At 62.1% G+C, this 19,983-nt stretch overlaps 2 protein-coding genes and 1 pseudogene across 3 annotated transcripts in view; 2 read left to right on the forward strand and 1 right to left on the reverse strand.

The window, feature by feature from the left end:
- Nucleotides 1–14,820, reverse strand: part of ADGRA1 (adhesion G protein-coupled receptor A1) — a 44,503-nt gene extending 29,683 nt beyond the window's left edge. The window contains exons 1-4 of the mRNA XM_030804956.1: nucleotides 14,701–14,820; nucleotides 13,927–14,131; nucleotides 4,872–4,999; nucleotides 2,659–2,782 (exon numbers count right to left, since the gene is read on the reverse strand). Coding sequence (XP_030660816.1) covers nucleotides 2,659–2,782; nucleotides 4,872–4,999; nucleotides 13,927–13,929 — 255 coding nt within the window. The 5' untranslated portion in view covers nucleotides 13,930–14,131; nucleotides 14,701–14,820. The remainder of the gene's footprint in view (nucleotides 1–2,658; nucleotides 2,783–4,871; nucleotides 5,000–13,926; nucleotides 14,132–14,700) is intronic.
- Nucleotides 14,308–19,223, forward strand: LOC115832939. 2 transcript variants are annotated; one of them, XM_030804969.1, is made up of 3 exons: nucleotides 14,308–14,856; nucleotides 17,165–17,247; nucleotides 18,040–19,223. In XM_030804969.1, exons 1-3 carry the CDS (start codon nucleotides 14,506–14,508, stop codon nucleotides 18,251–18,253), a joined length of 648 nt encoding a protein of 215 aa, XP_030660829.1. In that variant the 5' UTR covers nucleotides 14,308–14,505; the 3' UTR covers nucleotides 18,254–19,223. The 2 variants fall into 2 exon arrangements, with proteins under 2 accessions (XP_030660829.1, XP_030660837.1); XM_030804977.1 differs by having other exon boundaries at nucleotides 18,043–19,223.
- Nucleotides 15,697–17,170, forward strand: LOC115832941 (annotated as a pseudogene).
- Nucleotides 19,224–19,983: the final 760 nt, after the last annotated feature.

The following is a 19,983-nucleotide window of genomic DNA, read 5'->3' on the forward strand; positions in this document are numbered from 1 at the left end:
GACCCAGGGCCAGCGCCTGTCTCTGTTGACCGTGTCACTTAGCATGCGAATTGGGCTCACGGGCCGTCTCTTTGTTGCCATAGCAACTGTCCGTCCTCTCCAGCCATCCAGAGCCTGGGGCCAGGTTTCACTCAGTGCTGAGCTGTGGCCCTGGTGGGTGGGGCAGGCGGGCGGGAAGGTGGGTGTGACAAGGGCGGGGCAGGGCGGGCAGGCAGGCGGGAAGGCGGATCGGCCACCACTGCCCCACGTGTGGGCAGGTCGGGCTCCAAGTCTAGTTTTTACTGGACCCTCAGGTCTCCTTCCTTCAGCCAATGGTGGCTGAATTCTCCTCCTTACCCGGAGGCTGCGAACGAGGAGCCGGCTGGCCTCAGTGTGAGATCAATGAGAGAGCTTCTGTTCATGTCGCAGAGCACAGGGGAGCAGACAGGTCATCGGGGGAGCTCGAGCACGTTGCCTTGTGGACTCCCCGAGTGGCTCTGGAGCTGCAGCCACTGTGGCCCCTGCCTCCGCTTCCCGAGCCTGGCGTCGTGCCTCCGGCAGGCACCTCCCACCCCCAGCTGCTCTCACGGTTCAGTTTCCACACTTGCTTCCTGTCCTGGAACGTGGCTTCACAGTGAGACCATGTGGGTTTGTCTCTGGCAGTGCCCTGGTGCCCACAGCACGGCCTGGCACCTTGCGGGCCCTCAGCACGTTTGCTGAGTGAGCGAGTGAGTGGATCGTGCTCCCTAGGAGACCAGCACAGCATCTGGAGATAGGCCACAGTCTTTTCCGCTCATTTCCTCCTGAGGGCTGTCACCTTAACAAGATCTCCTCCAAGACTGCAACCCTCTGGAACCTTCCAAACCTGCCCGCCACAGCCCCAACACCCCAGCATCCGCTCCAAGCTGTCACCGCAGGCCTGGGCCCCAGGAGCTCTGTCCAGGCAAGCAGTGGCAGGTGTTCCCAAAGGCGCGGGCAGGGTTTGCTGAAGACCCTTGGGGGGGCCCCCACCTGCGGATCCAGCAGGCCTCATCCCAGTGTGGGGTGTGCTTGGTGGCAAAGTGCAGACGTGACAGTTACGGCCTCTTGCAGGCACGTACAGGCTGGATGTCAATGGCATTTCCCGGGCACTTGCTGTGGTCGTTGCCAGCTTACCAGAGGAATGATGAAGGGGACAGGAGGTACGTCCGACCTCAGCTGCCTTCAGGTGCGTGCCAGCAACTCCTGCGCTGGGGCCACGGTGGGCCCAGGCCCAGGCCCAGGCCCAGGCAGGGGCACGGCCTCCTGGCAGTCTGGCATGATGTGTGGTCACACAGACACGACACCTCCTCTGCGTGCCGGACGCCAGGGCGCTGTGTTTGTGTGAGCGCCTGCCCGGCCCGTCCCAGCCTGGCACATGGAAGCGTAGTGCTGGGAAGGAAGGAAGCCCGCGGCCGCGGCAGGCAGGTGTGGGAGCCCGTGGGGGAGTCTGGGGGGTTCTGTGCACTCAGCTCAGATTCTCCCCAGACACCCCTGTGGAGCAAACCCTGCGTGAGTCTCGACTACTGCTGTCTGCAGGTGCACATCAGTGCCAGGTACTACGGGAGGGTCCCAGAAACCGCAGGGAGGATCCCTGGCCAGTTGCCCTGCAGTCAAGGCAGCCCCCTGGCTGTGTCTGGGCCCTGGAGGTGACTGTGCTGGGCTGTGTGGCTGCTGAAGTGGGCTGGCCACTGGGACTGGGCTGGGTGTGCGGGGAGGAGCCGCCCCGGAGCTGTGGCTACAGAGGCCCCAGGCAGGTCCTCTCGTTGGCCATGAGCCACAGCCCCAAGTGGATGAGGACGGGGCTTGGTTTTGAAGTAAGGGTCTCCACCGTGAGCTCTGCCGGGAACTGAGTGTGATGTACACGTCCCCCCTTTTAAACCAAGGTCAGGCTGGGTCCCTGGATGTGAGGAGCCCTTCTGCGTGTCGTTCTTTCCAACGCTCGGTGCCCTCCAGCTCTCCCTGCAATGGGGGAGGAGGGTTCCCCAAGTGACATTTCTGTTTGGCTTCCGGGGGTGGGGGCATCTGTGCAGAGGACGAGCTTGCCTTCCTGGTGACTCAGGCGGCAGCATCTGCAGGTTCCTCCCCAGACCGGAGTGTGTGCCCCTCCTCAAGCTGCCCCCAGCACCTTCTCCGGGAGGGGCGGGCTGTGTCCCCCCAGCACTTTCTCCGGGAGGGGCGGGCTGTGTCCCCCCAGCACCTTCTCCGGGAGGGGCGGGCTGTGTCCCCCCAGCACTTTCTCCGGGAGGGGGGCTGTGTCCCCCCAGCACCTTCTCCGGGAGGGGCGGGCTGTGTCCCCCCAGCACTTTCTCCGGGAGGGGTGGGCTGTGTCCCCCCAGCACCTTCTCTGGGAGGGGCGGTGTCCCCCCAGCACTTTCTCAAGGAGGGGCGGGCTGTGTCCCTGCTCCCAGGCAGCGTGCCCTTTGGGGACGGTAAGTGTCAGTTCAGCGCCGGCCTGGAGGGGGCCGTGCAGTGGAATCAACCCTGGGGTCCAACGTGGAGCACGTGGCTTGCATGGTGTGAAGCTGAGACACCGGCGTGCCGGGGCCTGACCCCCTTCCCAGGAAATAGCTGAGCAAACGCTGGAATATTATTTAGTAAACAAGACAACGCTCACACTTCCCCTCTGGTAGGAGCCCACAAGGGCGCCCCTGCACTCACCGCCTGGCACAAGATGGGGTACTTGGTGCGATTGATGCCGCCGGCGAACACCGTGAAGGTCAGGGCTGCGTGGAAGCAGAAATTCAGGAGCGTGTGCCGGCCCTTGCGGCTGATGCGGATGGCGCTGTGGGACAGGAAGGGGGGTTTCACACGAGCAGCGACTCTGCACGGGGAGGTGTGGAAGGGAGCCCCCTGGAGCAAAGGCTCCGTCCCCGGGAATTCTGAGCTCTCTGTGGGGTCGGGGCAGCTGTCCGAGGACCCGGTCAGGGGAGAGCAGACGGGTCGTCCGACTCTGCCCTGAGTGGCGGCCACTGGAAAGTTCTGCCTTGCGTCACCCCGGCACACCGAGGCTGGAAGGGGTTTGCAGAAGCTTGAACAACCTGATCACTTGGCGGATGAAGACACTGAGGCCCTGAGACTCCAGGACTTGGCCACACACCGTCTCAGAGATACAGGCCGCACCCCCTGGGTCCCAGCATGGGGCGTCCCTCTGAGCAGGTGTCTGGCACATCAGGAAGAGACTGTGATTAGACTGGCTCGGCACGACCCCAGCTATAGCCTGGGGCTGAGCCGGCCATGCCTGCCTGTGTGTGTGACCCTCTCCATGACCACCACGTCTGGGGCCCGACCCGCCCAGGCTGTGGCCAGCACAGGTATGGCTGCACGGCGGCCACTGTGACTCTGGCCGTGGCCTTGCCTCAGCCTCTCCCCGTAATCACAGCCACTCTGGTCTGAATGTATTTTATCTGCTCCCCCTGAGTAGGTAGGACGGCACTAACCACCAAGCTGATGATATTTGGAAGCAGGGGCCTCTGGGCAGAGCCGTCACGATGGGATCAGGGACCTTGAGAAAGAGGCCCCGAGAGCGCCTCACCCTCCACAGGCAGGGACACAGGCAGGGGTGTCGTCTGTGAGCCTGGAGCCGGGACAGAAGGGGTGGACACCAGGCAGGGACACAGGCAGGGGTGCGTCCGTGGGCCTGGAGCCGGGACAGAAGGGGCGGGCACCAGGCAGGGACACAGGCAGGGGTGCCGTCCTGGGCCTGGAGCCGGGACAGAAGGGGCGGGCACCAGGCAGGGACACAGGCAGGGGTGCGTCCGTGGGCCTGGAGCCGGGACAGAAGGGGGGGCACCAGGCAGGGACACAGGCAGGGGTGCGTCCGTGGGCCTGGAGCCGGGACAGAAGGGGTGGGCACCAGGCAGGGACACAGGCAGGGGTGTCGTCGTGGGCCTGGAGCCGGGACAGAAGGGGTGGGCACCAGGCAGGGACACAGGCAGGGGTGTCGTCCGTGGGCTGGAGCCGGGACAGAAGGGCGGGCACCAGGCAGGGACACAGGCAGTGGGTGCCGTCCATGGGCCTGGAGCCGGGACAGAAGGGGTGGGCACCAGGCAGGGACACAGGCAGGGGTGTCGTCCGTGGGCCTGGAGCCGGGACAGAAGGGGTGGGCACCAGGCAGGGACACAGGCAGTGGGTGCCGTCCGTGGGCCTGGAGCTGGCCCTCTCCAGACGCTCCAGACACAGCGTCACGGGTGCCTTGATCTGGGACCTCGGCCTCCAGAACTGAGAAGTCAGTTTCTACCGTTGATAAACCACCAAGGCCCCTGTGTTCTGCTACAGCAGCCCAAACAGACCGAGACGACAGTTTCGGACCCGCCCAAGCCTCTTCCTGTGATCACAGCCTTGTGTGCGCCCGAGTCTCTGATGAGACTGTGGCCCTGGGCGCGTCCAAGCTCTGTCCGTGACCAAGGCGACCTTAGCCTCAGACATACCTGAACCCCCACCCATGACTGGCTATGGGCGTGCCCACCCTGACTGCGGCTGGATCCCCTCATGTTCTCGGTGCCTCTCCGAGGCTCTGCAGGCCATAGTGACCACGCAGGGGAACCTGAGCTTCTCAGAGTGCCTGGACCGACACTGCACCCGTTTCTGGAAGAACTTATTTCGCCCTGTTAAGGACACGGGGGATGCCGTCGAGAAGACCCTGACGGACACCTGAGTGGACGGGCACAGATTCCCCGAGCTCCATCCACCCTTCGGCTGTGTGATGGGCACCAGGTGCTGAGCGGGTCTGAGCTGGCTGGTGACCTGCATTGTACCTTCAAGGACTTCCTGCTACACGAGGGGGCAGTGACATTGCCCTTCAGGGACTTGCCTTTGAAGGTAAGAGCAGGTTTCTTGGGCACAGGGGGTGCCCCTGCCCGTGCCAGGCTCACCTCTGGTGCACGATGTAGGTGACGACGGAGGCCAGGAGGCAGAGCAGCATGACCGCCGTGCATGCGTACACCACGGGGTGCAGGAACTCCCCTGGGTAGCGGGGCAGGGAGAGCACTGTCTTCAGATCCTGCGGAGAAAGCAAAGGAGACGTGACTGGCTGGCAGGGGCTGTGCGGGCAGCGCCGTCGCCTGAGCCTACCCTTGGGGCTCGGCTTCCCCTGCAGCCACTCCAGGCATTTTCCTGTGGGGTCTCAGGGAAGGGGGGCTACTTGGGGCAGTACGGTCAGGCTGCGTCTGTGGATGCTCAGGGAGTGCACAGGAGGGGCCCCACATGGCCACAGAGTGCTGTCTGTCCTCGCCCTCCACCGGCTCTGCTGGCCAAAGGCATCCTTGTGTGGCTCTGAGGCCGGCTCCTGAGGTGCTGTTTCGGCCGACTGATGCCTGCCTCCAGCCTCCTCTCTTCCTGCGGCCTGGGGGTGGCCGGGTGGTGTCTGGATGGGCCTTACAGAGAGGCAGGGAAACCCATGGGATGGCCCCAGCCGCACCGGGAACCGCACACTCATCGAAACCCTGCTTGTCAACATCTCCCAGGAGGATTCTGTACAAGCTTCTGTGAGAGGTGGAGAAAGAGTGGAGGCCATTTGGCACCAACAGACCTGGACCGGAGGCCGCTAACTCCACCTGCTTTTCTGCCCAAGAAACGAGTTCAGGGTCAGAGTTCAAAGGGGAATGTGTGTTCTCTGTGGCAGAGTAGACTGGGGGAAAATCACCCCGGCTGGAAAGGCTTGGAGCTGACAGGGTTTCATCTTTTCTTCATCAGGTGGGTGAGGTGAGCTCACCAGGGAAGCAGAGGGGTGCACAGGCCCGGGAGGGGGCCTCGGGGCACCAGCCGGCACTCAGCTCTGTCTCAGGCTTCCAGCCTCCAGACTGTGGGAAACACATCTGTGCTTCAGGGCCCCAGTGTGTGGTGTTTAGTTATGAACCTCAGGCAGGCGAACAGGGTGGGTGCCACGTTCTGGTAAGAACCCTGTGAGTGGGTGCCAGCAGGGGTGAGGGCTGCAGCTGCCTAGCCCCTCCCCAGCCCCCTGGTGATCGCTGCGCCTGTGCCAGACTCCGGAGGCTCTGACCACGCCCCCTGGTGATCACTGCACCTGTGCCAGGCTCCGGAGGCTCTGACCACGCCCCTGGTGATCGCTGCACCTGTGCCAGGCTCCGGAGGCTCTGACCACGCCCTCTGGTGATCACTGCACCTGTGCCAGGCTCCGGAGGCTCTGACCACGCCCCCTGGTGATCACTGCACCTGTGCCAGGCTCCGGAGGCTCTGACCACGCCCCCTGGTGATCGCTGCACCTGTGCCAGGCTCCGGAGGCTCTGACCACGCCCTCTGGTGATCACTGCACCTGTGCCAGGCTCCAGCGGCTCTGACCATGCCCCCCGGTGATTGCTGCACCTGTGCCAGGCTCCGGAGGCTCTGACCATGCCCCCGGTGATCACTGCACCTGTGCCAGGCTCCAGCAGCTCTGACCACGCCCCCCGGTGATCACTGCACCTGTGCCAGGCTCCAGCGGCTCTGACCACGCCCCCCAGTGATCACTGCACCTGTGCCAGGCTCCAGAGGCTCTGGCCACGCCCCCGGTGATCACTGCACCTGTGCCAGGCTCCAGAGGCTCTGACCACGCCCCCTGGTGATCACTGCATCTGTGCCAGGCTCCAGAGGCTCTGACCACGCCCCCTGGTGATCCTGCACCTGTGCCAGGCTCCAGAGCTCTGACCACCCCCGGTGATGCTGCACCTGTGCCAGGCTCCGGAGGCTCTGACCACGCCCCCGGTGATCACTGCACCTGTGCCAGGCTCGGAGGCTCTGACCACGCCCCCTGGTGATGGCTGCACCTGTGCCAGGCTCCGGAGGCTCTGACCACGCCCCCTGGTGATCACTTCACCTGTGCCAGGCTCCGGAGGCTCTGACCACGCCCCCGGTGATCGCTGCACCTGTGCCAGGCTCCGGAGGCTCTGACCACGCCCCCTGGTGATCGCTGCACCTGTGCCAGGCTCCGGCTGCTCTGACCACGCCGTGGGTGCTGCCCTGGATGTCGGGGCAGGAGGAGGCAGCTGGCCGGGCCTCTGGGATGGCACCGGCTGAGTGAGGTGGGAAGTGGAGAGGGACCCTCCTGTGCGTGAAGGGCCATGGGCGGAGGCAGCATCACTTGTGTCGGGATGCAGGCAGCCAGCAGGCCCGAGAGCTCCTGCTTCTCTCCTGAGGCCATGCTTCTTGTCTGTCCAGCCAAGACAAGGCCCTGGCTGGCTATAGAGTGTCCACCATGGACCCAGGGCGCTCTGGGGAGCCAAGGGACTGGCTGACAATCAAAGCCCAAAATAGGGCCCCTGCCCCAGGGTTCGAGCAGCACTGGCCAGGCGGGCACCGGAGGGGCCCTGCATCCCGGGACGGGGAGCCTGGACCTGTGCGAGGGCGAAGGCGCCTGGGAGAGGAGTGGGTGTTGGTGCGGGGCTGCAGAGCTGGAGTGACAGCAGACACTTTGCTTTCCGGGGAGTGTTTAGAATTTGCCCATTTCTTCCTGGACACCAGGACCTCACAGAGAGAGAGCGCCCAGTGGTTCAGGCTCAGCTCTGAGGTCCACCCTGGACACAGGCTCCTGAGGGTTTTTGGCGGGGGGGGGGCTCAGGGCCCAGGAGAGCCCCACCCTCACCTGCCCCTCTGTAAAGAGGTGAGCTGGGTGGGCCTCTGTCCAGATTCTCCTGAGTGCCCCAGAGCCCGAAACGTCAGTTGCCTCCTGCAACAGTTGTGGGGTGAGTGTCCGGTCCGAGCTCCAGCTGGGGCTCCTGCTTCCCCCAGAGGGCAGCCCAGGGACAGCCCAGCCAACTGTGGACGCTCTCGCACGTCCCTCCTTGGTGTCCTGGCTGCTGGAGCGCTTGCCACTGGGACATGATGCATGGGGGCCCTGGTGTGGCTCGGGCAGTGCCGGGCTGGTTGTCCCACATTTGCTGGTTTGGTAGGCGCCCTCTTCCTGCCACATGCAAACAGCTCCAAAGTCACAGAAAAGCATGTTTTCCCGGCCAAATCCCGACATCAGGTTATCCAGTGAGTTATCTGCTGCTGGGAGGTGGAGAATGCCCCACGTGGGTAGAAGAACTGCAGGTTTAACGGGGCATGAGCGACGCCCCAGATTCTTGTCCCCAGGATTCTTCCACGAGAGTCAATGGCTTTTCCTCCATGACATTGACCCAGGGTCTAAAATAAACCTGAACACTCTACACAGTTCCGACGAGCCGCTGTTGCAAACCCAGATCCGCGAGAGAAGCCAAAAGAGTGGGGTCCACTCCGTGTCCAGCCCTCCCTGAGTTGGAGCATTTCCTCGGTGAGTCTCCTGGAACAAGGTCTTCGTTCTCATCTGTTGTGTTGAAGAGCCTGGGGTGGTCTTTCCCAGGCCCTCATGCGTCCTCCCACGGCCTTCCTGGGGCTGCTGTGGCCGCCGCGCCTTCCTGCAGGATTCAGACTCCTGCTCAGCAGGGACGGGGGGTGGTGCCACAGTGGGCGGAGGCACAGATGGCAGCCAGGAAACTGTGTGCCCTGATGTCTGGTGCCCGCGAGCCGCGTCCTGTCCCGCTGCCTCCATCCACAGGGCCAGAAGGAGACTTAGCCTCCCGTCTGTGGCTTTTAGTCACAAACACAAACCCCTTCGTGTTAAGCCCAATCCGAGCTGCTTTTCATGCAAGAGGCAAACGTCTCAGGGCGTGAGTGCAAGGTGCAGGCTGCGCTGGGAGGAGGCCGCCCAAGCTCCAGGGACAGCGAGGGCCACGCCGCCTTGCGTGGGGCTTCTCGTCTGAAGGCCAAGCTGTGAGGCTTCACACAGACTGAGGCAGCAAGGGCAGGCGTGGACTCCTGGAGCTGCCGCGTGAGCTGGAGGCCTGGGCCACGGTCCTCACCTGTGCAATGATCCGTGGGTCAGCAGAATGTTTTATAAGAAACAGATGTGTGATTTGGTTTGGTTTCTTTTTTTTTCTTTTCTCCAAATTACAGTTATCAACAGTGCCTTTCTACATTTTCAGAGGTGACATTTAAAATTCAAAGTGGGTCACGCGCAGTGGAGACGTGTGTTGTCTTTTTAAAGTTTGCACATGCACGGATTCCTCTTTCCCCAGGCCTGCTGGTCTGATCTGTGGCTGAACAGAGCCTGGCTGACAGGGGTGGGCCGGCAAGTCGGAAGCAGAGTTCCCGGACCCTCGGCTCGCAATGCAGCCAGGTTCCTGGGGGGTGAAGAACACGGCTCCGAGGACCCAAGGGGGCTGGGGAGGGGCGGATGAAGGTGACCCCAACCTTCTTGGCCCAGATGAAATGGCCGGAATGCCAGCTTGGTTCTGTGCCCGCGGGAGGGCCCGGGTTGCTCTAGAAGCCGCCCAGAGATGTCTCTGCTTCCCCGGGGAAGGCGGGCGTCCACCTCCCATCCGCCGGCCTCGGAGCCAACAGTCCCGCCAGCGTGTGAGCCCGGCGTGCATGGGACTCGTGCTCTGGTTTATTTGTGTCTCCTCTCTCTTGAGTCATAACTTCCTCCTCTGTTTTCCCTTATTTTAATTGGAGGTCTCCTCTTTGGTGTGTTCTGCAAATCAAGTGGGTCAGGGTGTTAAAGACAAAAAGATAGGAGGAAAGATGAGAAGAAAGCAGCCAGTCAAGTTATGTGTGAATTTTCTGATCAAAACTTAACCTTTCTGCAGCAGCGAGAGGTGGGAAAGTGACCTCTTCAAGCCTGGGGAATGCCAGCTGCCTGAAGGAACCTTCCTCCCTGCGGGTGAGGCGTCCGGGGCCAGGTCTGCAGCTCCGACTGCCTGAAGGGACCTTCCTCCCTGCGGGTGAGGTGTCCGGGGCCAAGTCTGCAGCTCCGACTGGCCGAGGAAGGAACATGTATTCTCCCAGGTGCTTCCAGTCCTCTTCCTTCTCCTTATTCCAGGTTCAGGCTCCCTTCCTTTCCTTTCCTTTCCCTTCCTTTCCTTTCCCTTCCCTTCCTTTCCTTTCCCTTCCTTTCCTTTCCCTTCCCTTCCTTTCCTTTCCCTTCCTTTCCCTCCCTCCCTCCCTTCCTTCCTTCCTTCCTTCCTTCCTTCCTTTCCTTTCCTTCCTTCCTTTCCTTCCTTCCTTCCTTCCTTCCTTCCTTCCTTCCTTCCTCCTCCCTCCTCCCTCCCTCCCTTCCTCCCTCCCTCCCTCTCTCTTTCTCCTTCTTCATTCAGGTGCTTCTTCCTGGTTCTTCCTGTTTCTCTTTCTTGTTTTTTCTGGTTCTCCCTGTTTTACTTCCTGGTTCTGTGCCAATGAAGACTGATTTCCTGACAGCCTGATGTATTCCCTAGTCTGCCTTTTAAATAATAATTGCATCTACTGATCTGTCAACTTTTCATGGATGTGTTCCAGGGGGAAGGCGGAAGGTAGAGGAGAAGAATTTATTCCTCCAGAACACAGATGACCCATAGTCAGCATTACGTTTGTAAGGTGTGTTATGATTTTCTTCTTGGAGGGGTAGATGGGCTAGTGAAGTTTTGAAGAGATTTGGAAAAAAAGTGTTAAAATATCATAGATGCTTTCTTTCTAGACTGGTAGTTACTTGTTTAAAGTTCTCAATTTTCGGGAAGATGTGAGGTGGGATGACAAGCTCTCCATCTGTGAGACGAAGGAAGTAGACTGTAGCCATTTTTAGTAATTTAGATATTAGACTAAAAAGCAACCAGCTGAAAAGAACTCAGTACAGCTCTGAAATGTTCGTAAGCGCGACCGACCATCCTTATGCCCTGTGAGAGGCCCTGCGTCCCAGGCCCCTCCCACCTCCTGAATGCCCATTCCTGGCAGAGGCCAAGGGGTGAAATTTGAGCAGAGATAAACCCACCTCACGTGGGCTCACGTACTTCCTAACACCTCAGAGCTGCGAATCTCCCACAACCTGCCTTTGGGCCAGGACCTGATCCTGGTTCTCTTCAGGGCGGACTTCGCACGGGTCCGGCCTCGGGGAGCAGCTGCAGACTCCTCCTCACTCTCGGCTTCCGAGACTCCCCTCCCTGGGGGCACCGCCAGGAGCCTGGCCTTGACCTTGGGCCTGTCACCCTCCGGTTGGAGGTCTTCACCCTTCAGCTACGCGCCTCATCTCCTGGAGGTTTCTAAGGCACTCTGTCCTTTCGGAAGCTGGGGAAGGAAGTGTTAGACCTGAGGAGCTCCCTACACACACCAGGTCTTTGGGGTCCCCCAGCCCAAGCTTGTCTCTCACTCAATCCAGGCATTGAGGACCTGCAGGACCTGCAGGATGCAGCAAACAGCGCCTCTGATGACCAAGAGTCAGCCCTGCATTGAGAGCTGGAAGGGGCTCGGGCAAATCCCCTTTGAGAGCCTCCACCCTACTCACAGAAAGCCGGCAGCTCACAGGTGACCACACAGAAACACAGATGCTAACCAGGCAATGGTGCCATCGGCATAGGGCCTGAACCCTGAAGGGAGGATGAGCTCATGCTCCCAGCTGCACCTAAATATTGCAATTGTGGAATGAAAGCAGCCACAAAGGGCCAGACGACATCTTCACACCACACCCTGTCCCACAGCAACCACACTGCACCAGCCACACCGCCCATCCCACAGCAACCACACTACACCAGCCACACCACCACAAACCACAGCAACCACACTGCACCAGCCACACCACCCATCCCACAGCGACCACACTGCACCAGCCACACCACCACAAACCACAGCAACCACACTGCACCAGCCACACCATCCAACCCTGCAGGTGTTGCCCCACAGATGCCACACCCAGCGCAGCCCAGGCCTCCCAGTTGGCAGGATCTGTGGCTTTTCAGCCTCAAATTCAGGCCCTCGAGAACAACTGTTCTCCGAGTTAAGCATGAGGACTGCAGGTTACAGGGTACGAAGTGACACCTATTTCATTTCGGAGCCTGCTGGAACTTAAGTCCTGATAGCACCCTTTGCGGAGACAGGCAAGTTCACGTTTGCTTTTGCTCGTTAACAGTGGTGACGGAGAGACAGCTTGCAGAAGGAAGTGCCCCAGCTTTAACCACTGGACACGTGGCCTGCAGGTCCTCCAGAGGGGAGCAAACTGTCCGTCCTGTAGAGCACCATGGGCTGACAAACCAGCCAACCTGCTGGACAGCAGCTCAGAATCCAGGGCTGACTCATGCATTTGTGCCTGGCCAGGAGTGGTGCCACCAAAGAATCTGACCTGTGACCTGTGCCCTATGCCCTTACACTTGGGAGCTCGGCAGGCAGCTTGCCCCGGCAGGGATCAGGAGCCCCCCAGAGCGCAGCAGTGTGCAGGCAGAGTCAGGGCCACCCCGCCCTGGCCACGGCCTCCAGGCTTCCTTCCCAAGACCCCACGGCCATGGGGTGAGCCTGCCCAGGTATCTACGCTGTGAACTTGGAGACACATGCAGAAAAGTGCTGCACCAGGTTGATGCAGCACAGGAGGGCAACTCCACACACGTTCAGAGATTCTCTCAGGTGCAAATGTTACTTGTGGTGAATAAAAACAGTGAGCTGCTGAAACGCCACACTCTCCAGGCAGATCGAACTCAGCTTTCACGGTCTTGGGTGAACAGGAGCTCTGGGCTGCCAGGCCCGCTGGGACCGGGTGGCCCCGGGCCAAGGAGGTGGTAGCAGGAAGCTCCACCAGGAGCCAGGAGCTGAGAGGAGAGGCGCGAACAGGCTCAGCCTGCGAGGGGAGGGTGCCCTTCTTGGATTGGGGAGGCCCTTGCACAGTTGTTCATAGAAGGGCCAAGGGTTAGAGAGGAGGAGGCGAGGAAGGGGATGAGAGGGACCCCCGGGCTGCGGCAGCACCCCCACTTTCAGAAGCCCTTCTCCGTTCACTGTCCTCTGTCAATGACAGTTTTCCATTTTGCAAATAAGGGCCTGAATTTGAGGCTGAAAAGCCACAGATCCTGCCAACTGGGAGGCCTGGGGCTGTGCTGGGTGTGGTACCTGCAGGGCAACAGCGATGGTTCCTGAGGCTGGTGGGAGCCCAGGGGTGGGCAGGAGCCCTGGGGCCGGCCTGCTGCCCCCTGAGGTGCTGCCAGTGCTGGAGAGACAACCTTGTCAGGTGTCTGAAAGGTAAGTGCGGAGACCTTAGCCAGCCTCAGAGGTGAAGCAACCACTGGAAAGTGATACTGAATTTTGGCAAAGGCATCTCTCTTGCTTGGACATTTTGAACGGAACAAGAAGAAAATGAGCAAGTGACTCAGACTGATGGCTCCTTATGCAGCGAACACTGGGTCTGCTCTGAAGCACTCGAGCCGGCGTCTGTGGCGGCCGCACATTCTGGGGGCCATTGGCATTCTCTGCACGTGCCCTGGGTCCTCACCGCCTGTCAGCTGTCCCTTACCAGCACACACAATGCATTGTTCACTCAGCTGTCAGCCCTTCCGGAACCCAGACCTTCAGCAACTGCAGCAAAAGCTTGCTGGTGCCTCAGGGAGGGACCCACGATGGGCCCGGCTTGCCGATCCAGCCAGCTGCCAGCCACGAGCCCCTTCCCGCTGAAACACCCTTCCTGTGCCTGCCGTGTGCGCGGCCGCCTTCTCTCCGCCACAGCCTCCACTGCTGAAGCCTAGCTACGTCTGTCCCCACTGCCTTTCATCAACTTTCTGATGAGAAGGGGCTGGCAGGGTGGCGTGGGGGAGGCCCGGTGACCAGGGTGGAGGGGCTTGGGGTGGCAGGGACCCCAGCCCAGGCACAGACCAGGTTTTCACAGGGCACGGATGCCAGCTCTGCGGGAGGGACGTCACCTCCATTGATTAAATGATTCGACATTGCCATATGCCTGCAACTCATTAGTATGATCGGCACCCAGCACGCTGGGAGCAGAGGCGCCCAGACACGCGGCCTGTCCCCGGCCCCCACTCCATAGAGCCTCCCACCCCGGCACTGAGCCCGGAAGCCCGGTCACCGGCTTGCCATTCCACAACTTTTCCAGCCTGGGAGTCCCGGAACCGGTGGCCGCCCCCCCGCAGCGGCCTAGCCCCCCCCCAGCTGCAGGACCCCCGGGACCCCCGTACTCACCATGAGCGCTGCAAAGTTACCGAAGCGTGAGCGCCGTTGGCGGAGGCGTCCAGGGGGAGGCGATCAGGTCGCGCCCTGCTCCCCGCCAGCCTCCATGGCCTCCGGAAGGTCAAAGTCCCAGACGGCGGCCAGGAGGTCGCGCTCCCGGGTCCCTGGCCTCAGGGTGACCGCGGCGGGGCGGGCGCAGTCCCGGAGCTGCTCCCATCTGCGAAGACAGCGGCGGTCAGCGGGGCGGGCGGAGGGTCCCCGCGGAGGGCAGCTCGCAGCCCCGACCCTGCCAGGGATCAGCCGCGGCCCCTGTCGCTCCCTCCCCTCCGCGGGCGGCCTGGGGGCTGCGCCTGGGGCTGGCGGAGACGGTGCCAGTGGGGACCGGTGGGGGGCTCGGACCGAACGCGCCAGCGGCAGATGCGTCTCCTTCTCCATATTTAAAAATCAATCTGCGCCCCACTCCCGGCTCCGGAGCCAAACTCAACCATCCCGGGCTGCACAAAGCCAGAGGCGCGCCGGGGCGTTTGCACCAGGGACAGGCACCGAGTGACCCGCCCGCCCCAGCCCGGCCGCGGCGCCTGCTCTGCCTGGATGTGGCTCGAGCTCGGGGCCGGGCGCGCGGGGCGGGGGCCCTGGATTATCTGCGGCGCCTCCCGCCCCAGCGGAGCCGAAAGTTACTCGGAGCCGCTTTCCTCGCGGCCGGCGTCACCCCGGGGCGGGAGCTTTTCTGCCGAGCCGCGGCCCCGCGCGTCCCTCCCGCCGCCCAGACCCGCGCGTCCTTCCCACCTGCTGTGGCCGAAGCGGCTGCCGGGGCGGCCGGGCCGCGCTCCCGGAGACAGACGCGCTGCGCTCCCCCCGCCGGGGACCCGCTCTCCATTCGCGAGGGCAGCGGCGGAGCTGGGAGCGAGTTATCAACAGATTGCGGGGCTGCGGCGCCGGCCGGTGAGTCACAGCCCCGCGCACGAGCGGCCCGGCCCGGCCAGCAGCGCCGCCGCCTCTGCGCGCACCTCCCGCGGCGACAGCGGGGACCCGGGGCCGGAGGCAGGCGCGTAACCATGGGGACCGGGGCGGGCGATGGCGGCGGGCGGGCTCCTGCCGCAGGGTGGGGATGGCTCTTCCAGCCGGGCGGCCGCCGTCACACTGCAGAGCGCATTTAAAGGGACACCTCGCTCCGCGCTCGCTCCCCAGGACCAGACCCTTGCCCGAAAACGCCGCCGGGCGGACTACACGACCCTGTGCTATTTCCAAAGGCAATCTCCATCCGTGGAGAAGCTGCAGGAACAGAAATATGCACAAGAAAATGGATTTGGAAGGAATTTTCCATCCTTTATTAACATTCTCAAGTCCAGATAATGCCAGAAACGAGGTGCACCTGTCGTGAACCCGTCTGAGTGTGAGTCAGCAGGACAGATGCAGCCGGTGTAGACAGACAGGGCCTGTGGCTGTGCAGAAGGCGTCCCTGTCCCCCTACCCCAACCCTCCTGCATGCTGGGCCACACAGCCGGGCACCCAGAGCCAAGGTGAGTGTGGAGGCCAGGGGGCCAGGGACCGCACAGCCCAGCCTCTCACCGGCAGCGAGGTGTGGGCTCTGCCCACAGCCCACAGGTCCCTATCCTACCCTCAGGGGCCTCCTACCCGACAAGGTGGGTCCAAGTCCACTTCAGTTTTCGTCACAAGCTCAGTTTTCTGGGGCACGTGCTGGCCTGGTGGCAGCCTCAGCAAGAGTCTCAAGAACTGCCCTGGGTGACCCCATGCCCCCTCCACCTGTTCCCCCTTTGGCCCTGGGTGACCCCACACCCCTCCACCTGTTCCCTCCTTGACCTTCACCCTTGCATGGCTGCTTCTGCCCCAAGTTCTCTGACACTGGCACCTGTTCAGGGGGTCCCCAGGCCCTGCTGCCATGGATTTTGAGGGGCCTGAAGGATGTACTATTGGGAGGTCGTCATGAAGACTCACAGAGGCAGAATTAGATGCAGGGGTGACAGTGTTGTGCTTCCCCGGCCTCTCATTATGGGGCCTTTGAGCGGGATGTTCTCAGGCCCCGCTGCCCCATCTAGCCGGTGTTCCCAGAGCCCCTCTGTGGGGACACTGTGATGGGCCCTGAACTCCAGCTGAGGGACACAGGGTCCAGGCAGGTGATGGTCTAGTTCCCAGCTGGAGACACTCCAGGCACCCCAGGACCTGGCCGCCCTGACTCCCTGGACACTGTTCCCCTTGGAGCTTCGGAGCCCCCTGGTGTCCCCTGAGTGATGGTCCTGGACAAGAGGGCTGGGAAGGGGCAGGCAGCAAGGGGAGGATTCTGCCCCAGACGTCCCCAGGCCAGGGGTCCCCATGGGCTCTGCCCTGACGTCTTACTCCTGCACCCAGCAGCTCCCACCACAGAGACTGCTCCAGGTGAGGGGTACCACGCTGAGCACAGGTCAACCTGTCTCTCCCAGGGGGCTCCTGGCACATCACAATTGGGGCCCAGAGGAGGCCCTGGCCGGTGGGGGGGGGGGCCCTGGCTTGTCTCTTTCCCTGCCCTGAGTCCCATGGGGGCTTTGCAGGGGAACTTCTCGAAGGTGCTGTGGGGGCAGAAGGAGGTGGTGGAGCCAGCCAGGCTCTGGGAGGCCCTAGAAAAGCTCCCGCTGCCCGCCTCAGTCCTAGCTGGTTTCGGGCCCTGGGCTGGGCCCCCACAGGCTCCAAAGGGAAAGGTTGTCCAAGGGAAAGCCCTGGAGGCCCCTGGTATCTGGGTAGGACACACAGAAGGTTACCAGGTGCTGTGGGGGCCCTAGGGTCCGGCACTTGAGGCAGATAGGTCCACTGGCTTGCGAATGTCCTCCTGCCCCCGCACGTGGTGGTCAGGACCCAGGAGGGCTGCCCCCCCATTCCACGCCCAGTGCTAACCTGGGTGAAGGAGAGGGATCCCAGGGGGAGCTGGCACTGCCACGTGTTCCAGGGCTGCCCTCGGGCAGAGTCTATGGGGCTCAGCCTTGTGAGAGCTGGGGGCACCGGGTGTCTCCTGCTCACTCACAGCTGCCCCCCAGGGCCCCTCCTCTGCTGCTCTGCCAGCCCCTCCCTGGAGTTACCCTCGGAGGGCACCTGCTTCAGGCCTCATCTCCAGGGTGGTGCTGGGGACCGGGCACTGTCTCCTGAACAGTCTCACATGGTGGCCTGGGCGGCACGCCTCTGGGATGGGGAGATCGAGGCACAGACAGTCACGTGCTCTTCCAGTTGCAGGTTAGACCCCACTTGCGGTTGTGTGTTCCAGAAGTCTCCGGGCTTGGTGCGGCAGAATGAGGAGCTGCCCGCCTGGAGGATCAATCATGCAGGCCTCTGGGCAGCATTCAGCAGGTGAGCCGGTGGCCGTCTGCCCCGCAGCCCAGGGATGTCAGCACTTGCCCTGCCCCCAGAGGTCACTGCCCCCGGCCCCTGGCCCCCGGCCCTCTCTGTGCTCGCTGTTCATCAGCAAAGCCTCTGCTTTCTGGACTGCAGGGTCGGCCGCAGCACCGGCTGACCACAGGGCCCACCTTTCCAGTCCTGGCCGGAGGGAAGCGTCTCATCCATGTTGCAGGCACACGGGTGAGGGTGCTGCCTGCCTCCCTGACTCTTACCTCCCCAAGAGAGGAAAACAAAAGAAAAAAAGATAGAAAAGACCAGGAAATGGAAATAAGACAAAGAAGAATGAAATTTAAAAATCCGAACAAACCCAAACATGCTATTTCAAATTGTAAGTCCATGAAGAGTCTCGTGGTGAGAAAGACAGAATTCCTAGCCAGGAAAACGCCCCGTGCTTGCCCCTCGGAGGCAGGTGCTCACCACGGCAGAGTCTATCTAGGTGTTTATTAAGGTGTCTCACCACATATCGCCCGGATTCGCCAGAGATGCAGAGCCGGAGGGTACGTTCCTGTTTACGCTGATACATAGTTATACCGGTGAAGAGCTTCACAGTGAGGAAGCGGCTCACGCGGCCATGAGGGACCCAGGCAGGAGTTGCTGTTGCTGCCCCAGGTGCGATTCCTTCCTCCTCAGGGAGGCTCAAGCTCCCCCCTGCAGCCAGGTGGGCCCAGGCAGGCCTCCTTGGCCTACGGTGCAGACAGCCAAGTGCTGGTCATGGCCACTGCATCTACACCACCCCTTTCTCAGCAGCAACTCCACGAGTGCTCGATGGAAAACCGCGGACAGCAGCCTTGCCAAGCGGACGCCCAGGGCCGACCACTGCAGCCCCTCCAGCCACGTTCTCCATCAGGGCAGCCTCCTGCTGGCTTTGGCACTGCAGGCAGCACACCAGCGAGGGGTGGGGCTGTGGGCCACGAAGCGTCATCCATGGACATGCCATGAAGGGTTATTCTTCTTTTGACTTTTTCTGATGGTTTAAAACTGTAAGAACACGCAGCTCACAGTCCACACGGAAGCAGGCGTGTGGCTCCTGCCTCACTGTGGGAGGAAAGATGATCTCAGAAGAAACGGCTGGGTTTGCGGAGGGGTTTGTGGAGGGCTGGGCAGTCTGAACGCAGCCCATCTGGCCTTGGTGGAGGTGGGGCTGGCACAGGGGGGTGGGGGCAGTTCTTCCTGATGCAAATCCTAATGCCTTCAGCACTGACCTTCCAAAGAAACAGCTGCCGGATGCCGCCTGACAGCAACGAGAGCCCCGCTTCTGAGGCGCGCGACTCTCGAGGGCTTTGTTGTTTATTTGGCACCCGAGGCCCAGGCTCACAGGATCTCGGGTGCACGGGACCCCCCAGCCCTTCCCACTGCTCTGCGATTCTGCCTCCTTTCCGGAAAGGTCAGTTTGGGGTTCCATTCTGGGAGGGGCCAGGCCGCCACCTGGCCTCATTAACTGGGGAGGCCACACGGACCTCCTCCGAAACGCTGGGGCCGTGGCCGAAGCCTTGCCTCCCGCCAGGGACCTTCGGCCCTCTTAGTAGTGGATGTGAGCTTCCTCCCTCTGAGGGGACGTCCTGGTGGACATGAGGTATGGGGCGCCCGTGGGTGGCCGCCTGCTCCTGCCACAGTCCCTCCTCGGGGCCTGAGCTGCGGCTGCTGCCTCCCTAGGGAAGGAACAATGGGGGCTGGGCCTGCCCCTACCCAGAGAGAGAGGGCCCTGTTGCCTGCAAGGCCTCAGCCAGGGGACCACGTTTCTCTGCATCTTGTGGCTTTGGGATCTGCAGGCTGTTTGTGGGAGAACAGGAAACAGTCCCAGAGGTGACGCTGCCTCATGCAGGTTAACAGAGTTGGAGGTCAGGCTGACACCTGAGGCTCAGGACGGTGACGGGTGCCTTCCCTCGCCAGGGGTGAGCCCCCAGCCCCATCTTCCCTCGCCAGGGGTGAGCCCCCAGCCCCATCTTCCCTCGCCAGGGGTGAGCCCCCAGCCCCATCTTCCCTCGCCAGGGGTGAGCCCTTCCCCAGCCTCGAGTTTGGAGGGGCTGTGGCTGCCGGGCCTCGCGTGAGGAGCTTGCTGTAAATACTGAGCTCTGGACCAACAACGGCCTCACGCCACTGGCATCTCGGGCAGAACCTGCCTCTTTTTGGAACACTTTCGAGATCTTTGCATTTGTTTGTTTCCAGCCATTTGGTGGAGACTCTGAGAGCCTGAACTTAGAAGCCCGCCGAGAGGGGAAATGGCGGCCTCCGGGGGGTGGGCAGCCTGGCCGCAGAGCGTGCGGGACCCAGGGCCACCGTCCTCCAGAGACAGCGGCAGCAGCCGCCACTCACCGAGCGGAATTAAAAACGGCTCTCTGGTTGCCACGGCAACCAGCCGTCTCCCCCCCACAGCGTCAGTTTGGATTTGTGCAGACCATTCCTAGCCAAGATTCGAGCCAACAGATTCGTGCTTACCCTGAGGTGAAGCCTCGTTTGAGAACCAAATAATAAAATTAACAAACCTAAAATCTTCTCACTGCTGCCGCCTCTTTAATAAGCGCTCAGCAGAGCCCCCGAGAGGACACAGGGCCAGCACAGTCTCCCTCCTCTGAGGCGGGAGGCCCCAGGGAAACTCACGTGGCTCCCACTGACCCCACCACATGTGGCGAACAGGCCCTTTGGCGCTTGTGGGCCCCCTGCAGAATGAGCCCCTTGGGTGGGTTTTAC

Source organism: Nomascus leucogenys, chromosome 3, assembly GCF_006542625.1.
Source record: "Nomascus leucogenys isolate Asia chromosome 3, Asia_NLE_v1, whole genome shotgun sequence".
NCBI lineage: Eukaryota > Metazoa > Chordata > Mammalia > Primates > Hylobatidae > Nomascus > Nomascus leucogenys.

What these genes read in the sequence shown, in the direction of transcription:
- LOC115832939 (XM_030804969.1), top strand. Translation starts at nt 14,506, where the DNA reads ATGTGGCTCGAGCTCGGGGCCGGGCGCGCGGGGCGGGGGCCCTGGATT. An exon ending in CGGGGCTGCGGCGCCGGCCG is followed by an intron (nt 14,857 to 17,164) that starts GTGAGTCACAGC and finishes TGTGTGTTCCAG; the next exon opens with AAGTCTCCGGGCTTGGTGCG. An exon ending in CTCTGGGCAGCATTCAGCAG is followed by an intron (nt 17,248 to 18,039) that starts GTGAGCCGGTGG and finishes CCCCTTTCTCAG; the next exon opens with CAGCAACTCCACGAGTGCTC.